Source organism: Natator depressus, chromosome 2 (genome assembly GCF_965152275.1).
Source record: "Natator depressus isolate rNatDep1 chromosome 2, rNatDep2.hap1, whole genome shotgun sequence".
Taxonomy (NCBI): domain Eukaryota; kingdom Metazoa; phylum Chordata; order Testudines; family Cheloniidae; genus Natator; species Natator depressus.
Window position 1 is genome coordinate 195,385,250 of NC_134235.1, and position 14,289 is coordinate 195,399,538.

General features: G+C 45.9%; 1 protein-coding gene across 1 annotated transcript in view; it reads left to right on the top strand.

The window, feature by feature from the left end:
• Positions 1–6,996: 6,996 nt before the first annotated feature.
• LOC141981911 (uncharacterized) overlaps positions 6,997–14,289 on the top strand; it is a 37,793-nt gene continuing 30,500 nt past the window's right edge. The window contains exons 1-2 of the mRNA XM_074943535.1: positions 6,997–7,284; positions 7,873–8,202. Of these exons, the coding sequence (XP_074799636.1) occupies positions 7,059–7,284; positions 7,873–8,202 (556 nt within the window). The 5' untranslated portion in view covers positions 6,997–7,058. The remainder of the gene's footprint in view (positions 7,285–7,872; positions 8,203–14,289) is intronic.

The following is a 14,289-nucleotide window of genomic DNA, read 5'->3' on the forward strand; positions in this document are numbered from 1 at the left end:
GCCTACAAAAAGGATGATGAGATGGAAGACTTTGGTGGGTAACATTCTGCTGCCAACATGGACGGGCATTGGTGCATGCCCAACAGAGACCCAGCTCTTCCTTGTGCCCAGCTTTCCTGGCCTGTTAGCTGCAACAAGCTACAAACCCAAGCCACGAACTCAAGCTACATTCAGGACTGGTAACTAAACAGCAGCTGCAGAACGTGTGTGTGTGTGTGTGGTGTGTGTGTGTGTGTGTGTGTGTACACATATTAGATATTAGTTATTGGTCATAAATCAAATTGTGTTACAATAAACGTGAAATCTTGTCTTGTCCCCTGAAACGATCCTGTGTAGTTTTATCTGCATAACAGGATCAGGGCTGAGGCAGGGGGTTGGGGCATGGGAGAGGCTCAGGGGTGCAGGCTCTGGGCCACGCTTACCTCAAGCAGCTCCCAGAAGCAGCAGCATATCCCCCTTCTGGCTACTATGCGGAGGTGCAGCCAGGCAGCTCTGCATGCCGCCCGATCTGCAGACACCACCCCTGCAGCTCCCATTGGAGTGCCGGAGGGGGCCACTGGAGCGGGGCCATTGGAGAGCATAGAAGCCAGAGGTGGGCCATGCCGCAGCTTCCGGGAGCCGCGTGGAGAGGCTCCCGACCCTGCTCCCAGGCTGGAGTGCCAGAGGCGGGCCATGCGGCTTGCTTTCGCCAGCTGCGTGGAGTGCCCCCCACCCTGCTCCCCGCTTAGAGTGCCGGAGTGCTGGAGCAGGGCAAGCCCCAGACCCCGCTCCCCAGCGGGAGCTCGAGGGCTGGCTTAAAACAGCTGATGGGCTGGATCCGGCTCACGGGCTGTAGTTTGCCCACCCCTGTGCTAGAACAATTTGTATAGTGGGGTTACCCAGAGCCATTGAAGCAAACTGTAAACTCTGTATATAATGGAATCCATTTCAAGCCACTTGGTGCGTCAGCACTGCCGGCACCCCTAGTTCCAGGACCTGTGGGAGGCAGTGCTTTCTACTACCTCCCCATAGTGATGGGGTTGATTAAAATATTTCAATTTAAAAATTGCAACTTGTGGCTCAGGGAAACACATTTTCTCTTTACAAATAAAAATACATTTTTTTCTTTTTCACACAGTTGCCCTCAAAGGGCACAATTTAGTGGTATCTCTTGAGCACCAGAAATAGACCCCTGGCCATCAGTAGGACCTATGTCATCGAAACTGAACTCAGACCAGCTCTACTACTCTAAAGCTTGGCCAGTTATGATGCAATGCTCAAATGCTAGTTTAAGACTGGACATTTGAATATTAACCTATAAGAAAAAGGACGGAGCATACTTCTTGTGGTCTATGGGTACTTGGTTTGAAAAGAGGTCATAATATTTAAACGGGCTACAAGGAAGTATTGGGTGGGATCTGGAAGAAGAAAAAAAGCCTGTTTTTCATATTAAAAAATATTCTGGAACTTGATCCACATTCATATCTTTGTGATACTTGGCTGCACCTGTGATTCTGAGAGAAAGAGTTTGGTGAAAGACAACATAGATGAGAGCAGATTTTAAAATTGTGCTCATCCCTATAATTAAGTTTAGGCCCATCTAGCTATACTTATTGCAATGGTTTACACTAGCTGGACCTGGTTCTCTTCTACATTTGCATCTTATATAGCCATTTCTATCTGTGCAAAGTGGCTGTAAAACTCTGATACATTTTACATTTACATTGCACAAATGGAAGGTAGTAGAGAATCTGGCGCACTGTTTTTACTTTCTCTTTTAAATTTATTTTGATTTTCCATTTGTGTCTTTTGGGACGCAATCCTGATGGAATGTTTAGTGCCTACTCAGATTTCATGGGGTGTGTGTGCGGGAGGGTCCTCTGACTTCTAGATTTTAGTTACAAGGTCAAAACAGTAAAATAAATGTCAGAATAATGAAAGTAGCAGAGATTCAAATATGCTGTAAAACTGAATACTAATACAGTGTCTAAGACATCCAAGTATCCAGATCAACCCAAATGAGATTAAGATGCTTGATATTACAAATGAAGTGCCACTTACTGTGAAGATTTCTTTTCCTTAAAAGTTCCTGAAGTATCGTATTAGTGGAAATGGCTTTCAATAACCATTTATTTTTGAATAAGAGTGTTATTGTGACTAAATACACTGACGGAGTGTAACTCTGAATCTAACAATTTCTAACTTCAGTTAATATAGCTGTCATATAGTAATGCACTGTAGAGCCATGTTCTTTAGATATTGAGTAATGTTATCTTTACAAATCCTGTCTGGAAAAGCAGAAGACCGTCACTCCTAGGAATGTCTACTAATTCAGATGGTTGATTATTATATTCTGCAATCAGCCAGCCACAGTTTATTATTCCTTTGAGACAATAGAAGATATCATTTGTTTTTAGAAGAATTTCAAAGGTAGCTTTGCACACCTGTGAGTCTTCAGCTCTGGGTGCACTGCTTTACTTGCCTAGAATTCCTTAGTGCAGTGGAGACCAGCTAGATGGTTTGCTCCATTTCATCTCCCATGAGGTGAAAAGACAGAGACGCTGTGAGTATCCCAGCTGCCTGTACATCTGCTTACTGAGTTCAGGAAAATGATGAACCAGAAATTGGCTGGCAATTTAAATATAATGGACTGGTCATTGCTGGCAATTAAAAATACATTGGTTGGAGCCCAGAAGGTGAGATAGACACATATGGACCATCCACATATTTTCTCCCTCCTCTCTGTATAGTGCAAGGACCCAAAGAATGGTGTACATTCCTAGTAGGTCCTGATCCAAAGCCCATTTAAATCAATGGAACTATTCCCATTGACATTAATGGGCTTTGGATCAGGTCCTAATTGCCACTGTAAAATCTTTTATAGAAGCTATAAATTATTTGCCATTTATGTATTTTAATAAAACAGGCCTGAATACACTCTGGGGAATATGCACCTTAAATTGTATGTTTCATTTGAAACCATAGTTCTGACATGAGAGTTCAGGTTTTCTTTGTTTCTGCCCCAAAGCACCATTACATTTTATAGCAAAAATAGAGAACTGTGCAAAACTGTGTGGGCTATGCAAGGCTGTTGTTGATTCATAAGAGTTTACACCCTCAAGTATGCCTTTGGGTTTAAATGTCAAAAGTCAAACCAAACTCAGTCAAAATATAATCCATTTTCATATATTTTACATGGTTGGTTACCAAGCCACATATCTGGCCAGGTTTGCTCAATCCTGGGTCTAGATTTACTCTAAAAGTTCACAAATGTCACAACAAGCCTGTTGGCAAAGCTGCACTGAGTCTTGAGTTTGTATTGAAACCCTAAACAAGGTTACTTTCATGTGGTTTCAGGTTGCGCGGTGAACATTGTGGAGGAAGAATGGTCTTTTCCGTTAAGCATGGGGGGTGGAGACCTAGGCAGATTGACTGTCTGACCTCAGACGAGTCACTTAATTGCTATCTTCCTCAGTTTCTCTTTTGCAAAGCAGAGATAATAATACCCAGTTCCTATGAAAAGCAGAATTAATTAACTGATGTGTGTAAAGCACTTTGAGAGCCTCAGATCAAGGTGTAAAGTATAATTATTATAATTCTTGAAAATGAAAGTGAACACTACAAGAGCACTGGTTTACTTTCATTTTCCAGAGTGCAGTTACAAAGCTGAATTTTGCTACACTTTTCACTCCAAGAATAGGGGGAAATAAAGATCTGAGATCTCAGGTGGCAGTTTGCATTTTCAGTAACAACAGAGCATACGCTTTGAGAAATGTTATGGGAACTCAGAAATCCTAAGTGAGTGGGCTAAACACCAAATGGTTATTCATTATTCAAGAGCCTCACCACTCCTGGGGCAGATCGGGAGGGACTGTGCATGAACAAAGTCTCCCCTTTTATGCTTCCAGTCCCTTTTAGAACTTCGTTGTACACAAAAGGGTCACGCAGGCTGCACCAAACTGTAGACGCCTTCTCCCCCACAGTGAGCCCAATGGCGGAGCCATAGCCCTATATCCTCACCTGATCCTTTTGCGACATTTTGCACCTCCTAGAGATGTCTGGACAGGGCAGTCCCTGAGCACCTCTGAACACAGGCCCTGCAATTGCGTCTGGCTGCTAAATAGGCATTGGGAGTGACAGGGAGATTCCTTGCAACCTGTACTCTGCAGCCCTGTGTAAGGGGCAGCCACAATTTGGCCCTAAAAACTTGGGAGTCTAGGCAGAATGAGACAGGTTATGATGATGTATGCAGAATGTGTTTTATCGCTTTCACAAAACAGATGATGTGTTATAAATTTGACTTGTCTGTCAGTTTAGGATCTCATTTATTTATTTAGTAATAAATGGCTTTTGGCATCTGGAATGAAGTTCTCTTTTTGCTCACTAACTCGAGAAAACAGATAGATCTGAGCGTTTTCAACTTTAAAAAAATAAACCTAAACATGCTAAGAAAAGTGAAGGAGAGTTGTGTGGGGAGAAACAGGATGTGATGAATAACAGGAACATCTGGGGGCCTTGTCTTGTTTGACATATCTTCCCATTGGCTTCTGGCACATTTTTGCACCCTTTTATCTCTTCTCCCCTTTCCTTCACCTTCACACTTCCCTCTTACCTTCATACTCATTCTTTGCCATTCTTTCTCCACAGCAATGACCCGCCTCAGCCCTTCATTGGTTTCCTGCCTGTCTTCTTCCTTCAACCTTTTCCCACTTGCCTCCTTCGCTGCTTCCCTTCCCTTTGCCAGTCACTCTCTTGGCATCTCTCTTTCTCTTGATTATTTTTGCACCTCCTAATCCAACTCCTTGGTTACTTACCCCTCGCAGGTGTGGTAAACTTAAATTGTAAGATCTTTGGGGCAGGGACTTTTTGTTCTGTGCTTGTACAAAGCCTAGCAAAATGGGGTCATGGTCCATGACTGGAGCTTTTACAATAATACAAATAATAAGTAATAAGAATTGCCTTAGACCAGTGCTTCTCAAACTGTGGCTCGTGGACAATTTGCTGGTAGTCTGTGGAGATTTGGCTGATTACATAATGCTGATCTCTTCCTTGTTTCCAGCTGCTAAATTGCATTAAAAGACAGCTAAAATACATCAAATACTTTTCTGATAGTATTTTTAACATAACCAATCGCTGGAGTGGCCACAGATGTTATGAAATCATGAAGGAGCAGGCCCATGTAGTTGTGAACGAGACAGGAAGTTCTCCATGAGTCAATAGCTCTGTTAACATGACCCACACCATAAAAATGTTTGAGAACTCCTGCATGAGACCTTAGCAGCATTGCTAATATCCAGCATTAGAAGTACCACCAATGACAACCTTCAGAGGTGAAACAATTTAGATTCTAGTGCTGGAAGTCGCCAAAGATATTGATAGCACTAGCAGTGTCGAAAGGTTGGATGTCAAATACCAGTATGGCAGTTCATGTCTAATATGAGTAACACTGTAATGAAATATTGGGGTTCTATGCCTAGGGCTCAGTCTCATAGCCTGACAGAAACCATTCCATATATTAGGGCCAAAATGTGGCCACATGGAGCCAAAGGAGAAGTAAGTCCCATTCCCCCAATGCCCCTGAATTACCTTCTTAGGCTCTGCACCCCTCAAATAAGTGAGTGGGGAGTCTTGACTCTGTCTCCAGTGCACCAGCCAGCATGGGTCTGATCAGCAGTGTATGAGCAAAGAAAAAGAGAAAGAACTGTGCCTCTCTGAAGCATGATCCTTTCCTTGTGCTGCTTCTGGGGCAACACATCTACATTCTGCAGGGCAGATTGTAATTCCACACTTTAGCTCTTACACCCCAGTTCAGGGCAGCACTTAAGCACTGAATTGGGATGCTTTTCTGAATCAGGGCCTTAATGAACAGGAAGCCAGTTTGTGACCTGTATTCTTATAAACTGGGGGAAAAAATTCCCTCTGTAACTTAATAACGTAATTTCTAAGAGTGGATTCAGATGCAGAACAAAAGCACTCTCTCCAGTCAAACTATAAATACTATACATATTTCCAGAATCTTTATTCCAATTGTGTAACCTAGCCCTAAATATATATTCACCAGATGATCTATCATGTCTTCCTTAACACATTTTCATGGAGCATTCCTTCTCTTCCTTAAAAATTTATCATTACGTTGAGAAACAAGATATACAAACAAAGGGTCCACTGCTGATTTTAAGCTGAAACAGCTCAATAGTGGTAATGTGATATCGTAATAAGCTTTACCCACACTTGTTTCAGATGGGTAGCATGCTCATCTTTAGGGAATACTTCGAAGAATGATGCACAGCACAGCAACTGAGAGGATGCTGCTTTATCCACTGCAGGCAATTCTCACAGACTGCATGCTTGCACAGCCTTGCCTCAGCCCTGGTCTACACTAGGACTTTAGGTCGAATTTAGCAGCGTTAAATCGATGTAAACCTGCACCCGTCCACACGATGAAGCCCTTTATTTCGACTTAAAGGGCTCTTAAAATCGATTTCCTTACTCCACCCCTGACAAGTGGATTAGCGCTTAAATCGGCCTTGCCGGGTCGAATTTGGGGTACTGTGGACACAATTCGACGGTATTGGCCTCCAGGAGCTATCCCAGAGTGCTCCATTTTGACCGCTCTGGACAGCACTCTCAACTCAGATGCACTGGCCAGGTAGACAGGAAAAGAACCGTGAACTTTTGAATCTCATTTCCTGTTTGGCCAGCGTGGGAAGCTGCAGGTGACCATGCAGAGCTCATCAGCAGAGGTGACCATGATGGAGTCCCAGAATCGCAAAAGAGCTCCAGCATGGACCGAACGGGAGGTACGGGATCTGATCGCTGTATGGGGAGAGGAATCTGTGCTATCAGAACTCCGTTCCAGTTTTCGAAATGCCAAAACCTTTGTCAAAATCTCCCAGGGCATGAAGGACAGAGGCCATAACAGGGACCCGAAGCAGTGCCGCGTGAAACTGAAGGAGCTGAGGCAAGCCTACCAGAAAACCAGAGAGGTGAACGGCCGCTCCGGGTCAGAGCCCAAAACATGCCGCTTCTATGATGAGCTGCATGCCATTTTAGGGGGTTCAGCCACCACTACCCCAGCCATGTTGTTTGACTCCTTCAATGGAGATGGAGGCAATACGGAAGCAGGTTTTGGGGACAAAGAAGATGATGATGATGACGAGGTTGTAGATAGCTCACAGCAAGCAAGCGGAGAAACCGGTTTTCCCGACAGCCAGGAACTGTTTCTCACCCTGGACCTGGAGCCAGTACCCCCCGAACCCACCCAAGGCTGCCTCCTGAACCCAGCAGGCGGAGAAGGGACCTCCGGTGAGTGTACCTTTTAAAATACTATACATGGTTTAAAAGCAAGCATGTGAAAGGATTACTTTGCCCTGGCATTCGCGGCTCTCCTGGATATACTCCCAAAGCCTTTGCAAAAGGTTTCTGGGGAGGGAAGACTTATTGCGTCCTTCATGGTAGGACACTTTACCACTCCAGGCCAGTAACACGTACTCGGGAATCATTGTACAACAAATCATTGCAGTGTATGTTTGCTGGCGTTCAAACAACATCCGTTCTTTATCTCTCTGTGTTATCCTCAGGAGAGTGAGATATAATCCATGGTCACCTGGTTGAAATAGGGTGCTTTTCTTCAGGGGACACTCAGAGGAGCCCATTCCTGCTGGGCTGTTTGCCTGCGGCTGAACAGAAATGTTCCCCGCTGTTAGCCACAGGGAGGGGGAAGGGTTGAGGGGGTAGCCACATGGTGGGGGGAGGCAAAATGCGACCTTGTAACAAAAGCACATGTGCTATGTATGTAATGTTAACAGCAAGGTTTACCCTGAAAGAGTGTAGCCAGTGTTTTATAAAATGTGTCTTTTTAAATACCGCTGTCCCTTTTTTTTTCTCCACCAGCTGCATGTGTTTCAATGATCACAGGATCTTCTCCTTCCCAGAGGCTAGTGAAGATTAGAAAGAAAAAAAAACGCACTCGAGATGAAATGTTCTCCGAGCTCATGCTGTCCTCCCACACTGACAGAGCACAGACGAATGCGTGGAGGCAAATAATGTCAGAGTGCAGGAAAGCACAAAATGACCGGGAGGAGAGGTGGTGGGCTGAAGAGAGTAAGTGGCGGGCTGAAGAGAGTAAGTGGCGGGCTGAAGAGAGGGCTGAAGCTGAAAGGTGGCGGCAGCGTGATGAGAGGAGGCAGGATTCAATGCTGAGGCTGCTGGAGGATCAAACCAGTATGCTCCAGTGTATGGTTGAGCTGCAGCAAAGGCAGCTGGAGCACAGACTGCCACTACAGCCCCTGTGTAACCAACCGCCCTCCTCCCCAAGTTCCATAGCCTCCACACCCAGACGCCCAAGAACGCGGTGGGGGGGCCACCGGCCAACCAGCCACTCCGCCACAGAGGATTGCCCAAAAAAAAGAAGGCTGTCATTCAATAAATTTTAAAGTTGTAAACTTTTAAAGTGCTGTGTGGCATTTTCCTTCCCTCCTCCACCACCCCTCCTGGGCTACCTTGGTAGTCATCCCCCTATTTATGTGATGAATGAATAAAGAATGCATGAATGTGAAGCAACAATGACTTTATTGCCTCTGCAAGCGGTGATCGAAGGGAGGAGGAGAGGGTGGTTAGCTTACAGGGAAGTAGAGTGAACCAAGGGGCGGGGGGTTTCATCAAGGAGAAACAAACAGAACTTTCACACCGTAGCCTGGCCAGTCATGAAACTGGTTTTCAAAGCTTCTCTGATGCGTACCGCGCCCTCCTGTGCTCTTCTAACCGCCCTGATGTCTGGCTGCGCGTAACCAGCAGCCAGGCGATTTGCCTCAACCTCCCACCCCGCCATAAATGTCTCCCCCTTACTCTCACAGATATTGTGGAGCACACAGCAAGCAGTAATAACAGTGGGAATATTGGTTTCGCTGAGGTCTAAGCGAGTCAGTAAACTGCGCCAGCGCGCCTTTAAACGTCCAAATGCACATTCTACCACCATTCTGCACTTGCTCAGCCTGTAGTTGAACAGCTCCTGACTACTATCCAGGGTGCCTGTGTACGGCTTCATGAGCCATGGCATTAAGGGGTAGGCTGGGTCCCCAAGGATACATATAGGCATTTCAACATCCCCAACAGTTATTTTCTGGTCTGGGAATAAAGTCCCTTCTTGCAGCTTTTGAAACAGACCAGAGTTCCTGAAGATGCGAGCGTCATGTACCTTTCCTGGCCATCCCACGTTGATGTTGGTGAAACGTCCCTTGTGATCCACCAGAGCTTGCAGCACTATTGAAAAGTACCCCTTGCGGTTTATGTACTCGCCGGCTTGGTGCTCCGGTGCCAAGATAGGGATATGGGTTCCGTCTATGGCCCCACCACAGTTAGGGAATCCCATTGCAGCAAAGCCATCCACTATGACCTGCACATTTCCCAGGGTCACTACCCTTGATATCAGCAGATCTTTGATTGCGTGGGCTACTTGCATCACAGCAGCCCCAACAATAGATTTGCCCACTCCAAATTGATTCCCAACTGACCGGTAGCTGTCTGGCGTTGCAAGCTTCCACAGGGCTATCGCCACTCGCTTCTCAACTGTGAGGGCTGCTCTCATCTTGGTATTCATGCGCTTCAGGGCAGGGGAAAGCAAGTCACAAAGGTCCATGAAAGTGCCCTTACGCATGCGAAAGTTTCGCAGCCACTGGGAATCATCCCAGACCTGCAACACTATGAGGTCCCACCAGTCTGTGCTTGTTTCCCGAGCCCAGAATTCCACAGCATGAACCTGCCCCATTAGCACCATGATGCATGCATTGGCAGGGCCCATGCTTTCAGAGAAATCTGTGTCCATGTCCTGATCACTCACGTGACCGCGCTGACGTCGCCTCCTCACCCGGTATCGCTTTGCCAGGTTCTGGTGCTGCATATACTGCTGGATAATGCGTGTGGTGTTTAATGTGCTCCTAATTGCCAAAGTGAGCTGAGCGGCCTCCATGCTTGCCTTGGTATGGCGTCCGCACAGAAAAAAGGCGCGGAATGATTGTCTGCCGTTGCTCTGACGGAGGGAGGGGCGACTGACGACACGGCTTACAGGGTTGGCTTCAGGGAGCTAAAATCAACAAAGGGGGTGGCTTTACATCAAGGAGTAGTTCAGGCAGGACTTCACGGAGGGTTCCAATAAGAAATGGTGCACCTAAGTTATTGTTCTTATTGGAACAAGGAGGTTAGCCTGGCCTCTGATTGATACATGGCTAGATTTACCTCGCTGCACCTTCTCTGTGAGTGACTGCAGTGTGACCTAGAGAAATGAGTCCCCTAGATGGGGGAGGAGGCAAATGAGTACAAAACAAATCTGGTCTGTTTCTTGTTTTGATCCACTCCATCTATCTTTTACATCTTTGGCTGGCAGCAGACGGTGCAGAAGGACTGCATGCCATCCACATCTCATGGCTGCTCGGCAGAAGACGGTGTAGTAGGACTGCTAGCAATCCGTATCGCCTGCCCGCTCACCATAAGACAGTTCAATAGGACTGACTGCAGGACTAAAGAGAATGACCTGGTCAAGTCACTCCAAATTTAGTCCCTGCGCCCATGTCTGCCCAGGCGCTCCCAGCCGACGCGGCCAGGAGCACCTCGGACATGACGAGGACGGCTACCAGTCGTACTGTACCATCTGCTGCCACAAGGCAATGGGTTGCTGCTACTGTGTAGCAATGCAGTACCGCGTCTGCCAGCATCCAGGAGACATACGGTGACGGTTACCTGAGCGGGCTCCATGCTTGTGGTGGTATGGCGTCTGCACAGGTAACTCAGGAAAAAAGGCGCGAAACGATTGTCTGCTCTTGCTTTCACGGAGGGAGGGAGGGAACGGGGGCCTGACGATATGTACCCAGAACCACCCGCGACAATGTTTTAGCTCCATCAGCATTGGGATCTCAACCCAGAATTCCAATGGGCAGCGGAGACTGTGGGAACTGTGGGATAGCTACCCACAGTGCAACGCTCCGGAAGTCGACGCTAGCCTCGGTACTGTGGAAGCACTCCGCCGAGTTAATGCACTTAATGCACTTAGAGCATTTTCTGTGGGGACACACACACTCGAATATATAAAACCGATTTCTAAAAAAACGACTTCTATAAATTCGACCTTATTCCGTAGTGTAGACATAATCAGACCAATGATTCCATCATCTTCCCTGATGGTGGTCACCAGGAAGTATCTAAATCGCTTTGTATTCAATGCTCTTCTGTCACAATATGATTTAAGCAGCAAAATAAGATTAAACAGGATCAATCTTAACTGCGGGATGCAAAAGAGTATTTCATGACCTTTTACTATAGGACATTAACATAAAGCTTTTGATACTGTTTTGCATGACCTTCTCATAAACAAACTAGGGAAATGCAACCTAGATGGAGTTACTATAAGGTGGGTGCATAACTTTTTGGAAAATTGTTCCCAGAGAGTAGTTATCAGTGGTTCACAGTAATGCTGGAAGGGAATAATGAGTGGGGTCCCACAGGGATCAGTTCTGGGTCCGGTTCTGTTCAATATCTTCATCAATGATTTAGATAATGGCATAGAGAGTACACTTACAAAGTTTGTGGATGATACCAAACTGGGAAGGGTTGCAAGTGCTTTGGAAGATAGGATTAAAATTCAAAATGATCTGGACAAACTGGAAACTAGTCTGAAGTAAACAGGATGAAATTCAATAAGGACAAATGCAAAGTACTCCACTTAGGAAGGAACAATCAGGTGCACACATCCAAAATGGGAAATGACTGCCAAGGAAGGAGTACTGTGGAGAGAGATCTGAGGATCGTAGTGGACCACAAGCTAAATATGAGTCAACAGTGTAACGCAGTTGCAAAAAAAGCTAACATGATTCTGGATGTATTAGCAGGAGTGTTTTTATCAAGACACGAGAAGTAATTCTTCCGCACTGATTGGGCATCATCTGGAGTATTGTGTCCAGTTCTGGGCACCACATTTCAGGAAAGATGTGGACAGACTGGAGAAAGTCCAGAGAAGAGCAACAAAAATGATTAAAGGTCTAGAAAATGTGACCTATGAGGGAAGATTGAAAAAACTGGGTTTGTTTAGTCTGGAGAAGAGAAGACTGAGAGGGGACATGATAACAGTTTTGAAGTACAGAAAAGGTTGTTACAAGGAGGAGGGAGAAGAATTGTTCTTTTTAACATCTGATGCTAGGACAAGAAGCAATGGGCTTACATTGCAGCAAGGGAGGTTTAGGTTGGACATTAAGAAAAATTTCCTGTCAGGGTGGTTTAAGCACTAATAAATTGCCTAGGGAGGTTGTGGAATCTCCATCATTGGAGATTTTTAATAGCAGGTTGGACAAGCACCTGTCAGGGATGGTGTAGATCAGTAGTTTTGATCAGGGGTCTTGCTGGTGGCCGCTGTGACAATTTTTCCTAAAATACTTAATTAACTTCAGGAAAAACAAATAAATATGCACATATACATGTCCAAATCATTGTAATTTATTTATGTAGGGGTTTTTTTCAGGCTCAATCATTAAAAATAATGTACAGTTGTCTGTTCATTACTGGACCTAAACAGAATAGAAACACAAATAAGGTGCTTTCCATGTTTTGCTTTTTTTTTTTGGTTACCTTTTTTTATTTAGACTTGCTAGCTAGTAAGTCTGCTGTGAAAAGTGACATTTTGTACATTTGTTAATATCACTTTTCACAGCAGACTTGCTAGCTAGCTGGGAGACTGTGAAAAGTGATACTAACAATATCACTTTTCATAGCAGACTTACTCAGCCCCTCAGCAAGCTGGGGGACAAATTAAGCGCTGGATGGGGAGGTGGGTAGGGGGCCAAGGGGCAATAGGGGATAGATGGGAGGCAGTGGGAGTCAGGGGAGATGGGGGAGGTGAGCCCAGAGCAAGAGCCTGGGGCCCTGGTGCACCATTGGGGACTAGAGGAGGCAGCGAGGGCCAGGGGCGATGTGCGGGGGGTGAGCCCGGAGCCCTGTGGCTGGGGGATGGAGCCTGCTGCCGCATGGCCAGAGCCTGTTGCCCACCATCCCAGGGCTTAAGACTGAAGCCTGAGCCCCACTGTCCCCAGGAAGGTGGGGAACTCACGCTAGCTGCCTGCTCCTACAGTGTTTGTGGCTCCAGAAGGGGACAGAGACCAGCCCCTGCTGGTGGCCCTGGGGGAGGATTACTCCCCCGCCCCCCCATTGTCACCCAGGAGGCTGTGGCTGCAGGAAAAGTCCCTGGTGGCTGCATGTGGCCATGGTGGCCGCATTTGAGAAACTCTGGTCTAGATAGTTCTTAGTCCTGCCATGAGTGCAGGGGACTGGACTAGATGACCTCTTGAGGTCCCTTCCAGTCCTATGATTCTATAATCTCTCAGGGCCACTTTATGCCACTTTCAGGACATGTCTACACTGCAATCAGTGATGTGATTGCTGCACGTGTGGACATACCTGAGCTACGTGTGCTCTAGCTAGCTTGGGTACCAATAGAAGTGAAGTCACAGCAGCACAGACTTCAGTGTAGGTTAGCCGCCTGAGTAAGTACCGAGGGCAGGTCTGTACAACCCGTGCTAGCATGGCTTCACAGTTATAGGTAGCAGCATTAGCTAGATCAAAGCTAGCTTGGGGGTATGTCTACACATGCTACAATCACACCTCCAGTTGGAGTGTAAACATACCCTTAGTAACAGTAGTGTAAGATGGCCACTAGTACAATAAAGTGCTTCTTAATTATTTACTGTCAGTAAGGGTAGCAGAATCTGACCCTTGATTAAACCAGTGTAAATACAGATGAATTTAACAATCATATTCACACTAGCGTAAATGAGAATGGAATTTGATCCTTGTTGTAGAAAACAGCACAATCTCTTTGGCATCCACTCAGGCAGGGTCCCGCTCTGTAAACAGCATTCAGCTTCAGTGAACTTTTAGCTATTAATATTTAATCTTTCATGTAGGCTAAGCCATAGCTTTGATTTCCTTTTTCAACCTAGGTCTCTGAAGAAGATTCCCCCCTCCCCCCAAATGACAGTAAAAATAGCTGCAAACTAGTCTATCGCTTGACTATTTTTGGAATGAAGTGGCCAGAAATAGGGGCTGGGAGAAGGGAGGAGTTGAGAGGGCATGTGGCAGGGATGCAGGAACTTCCAAGTACTTCTGATCCTCATTACGCAAACCAATGAATTTAATAACCATTGCTAAACTCATTTGCTGCCCAGTTTGGCCTGGCCTGAGTGGACAGGATTAAACCATGTTACTGTACAATCTGATTAAAAAAATTATATTCGAGACTAGTCTATATTTTTATCTAGTGTATTCCACAGC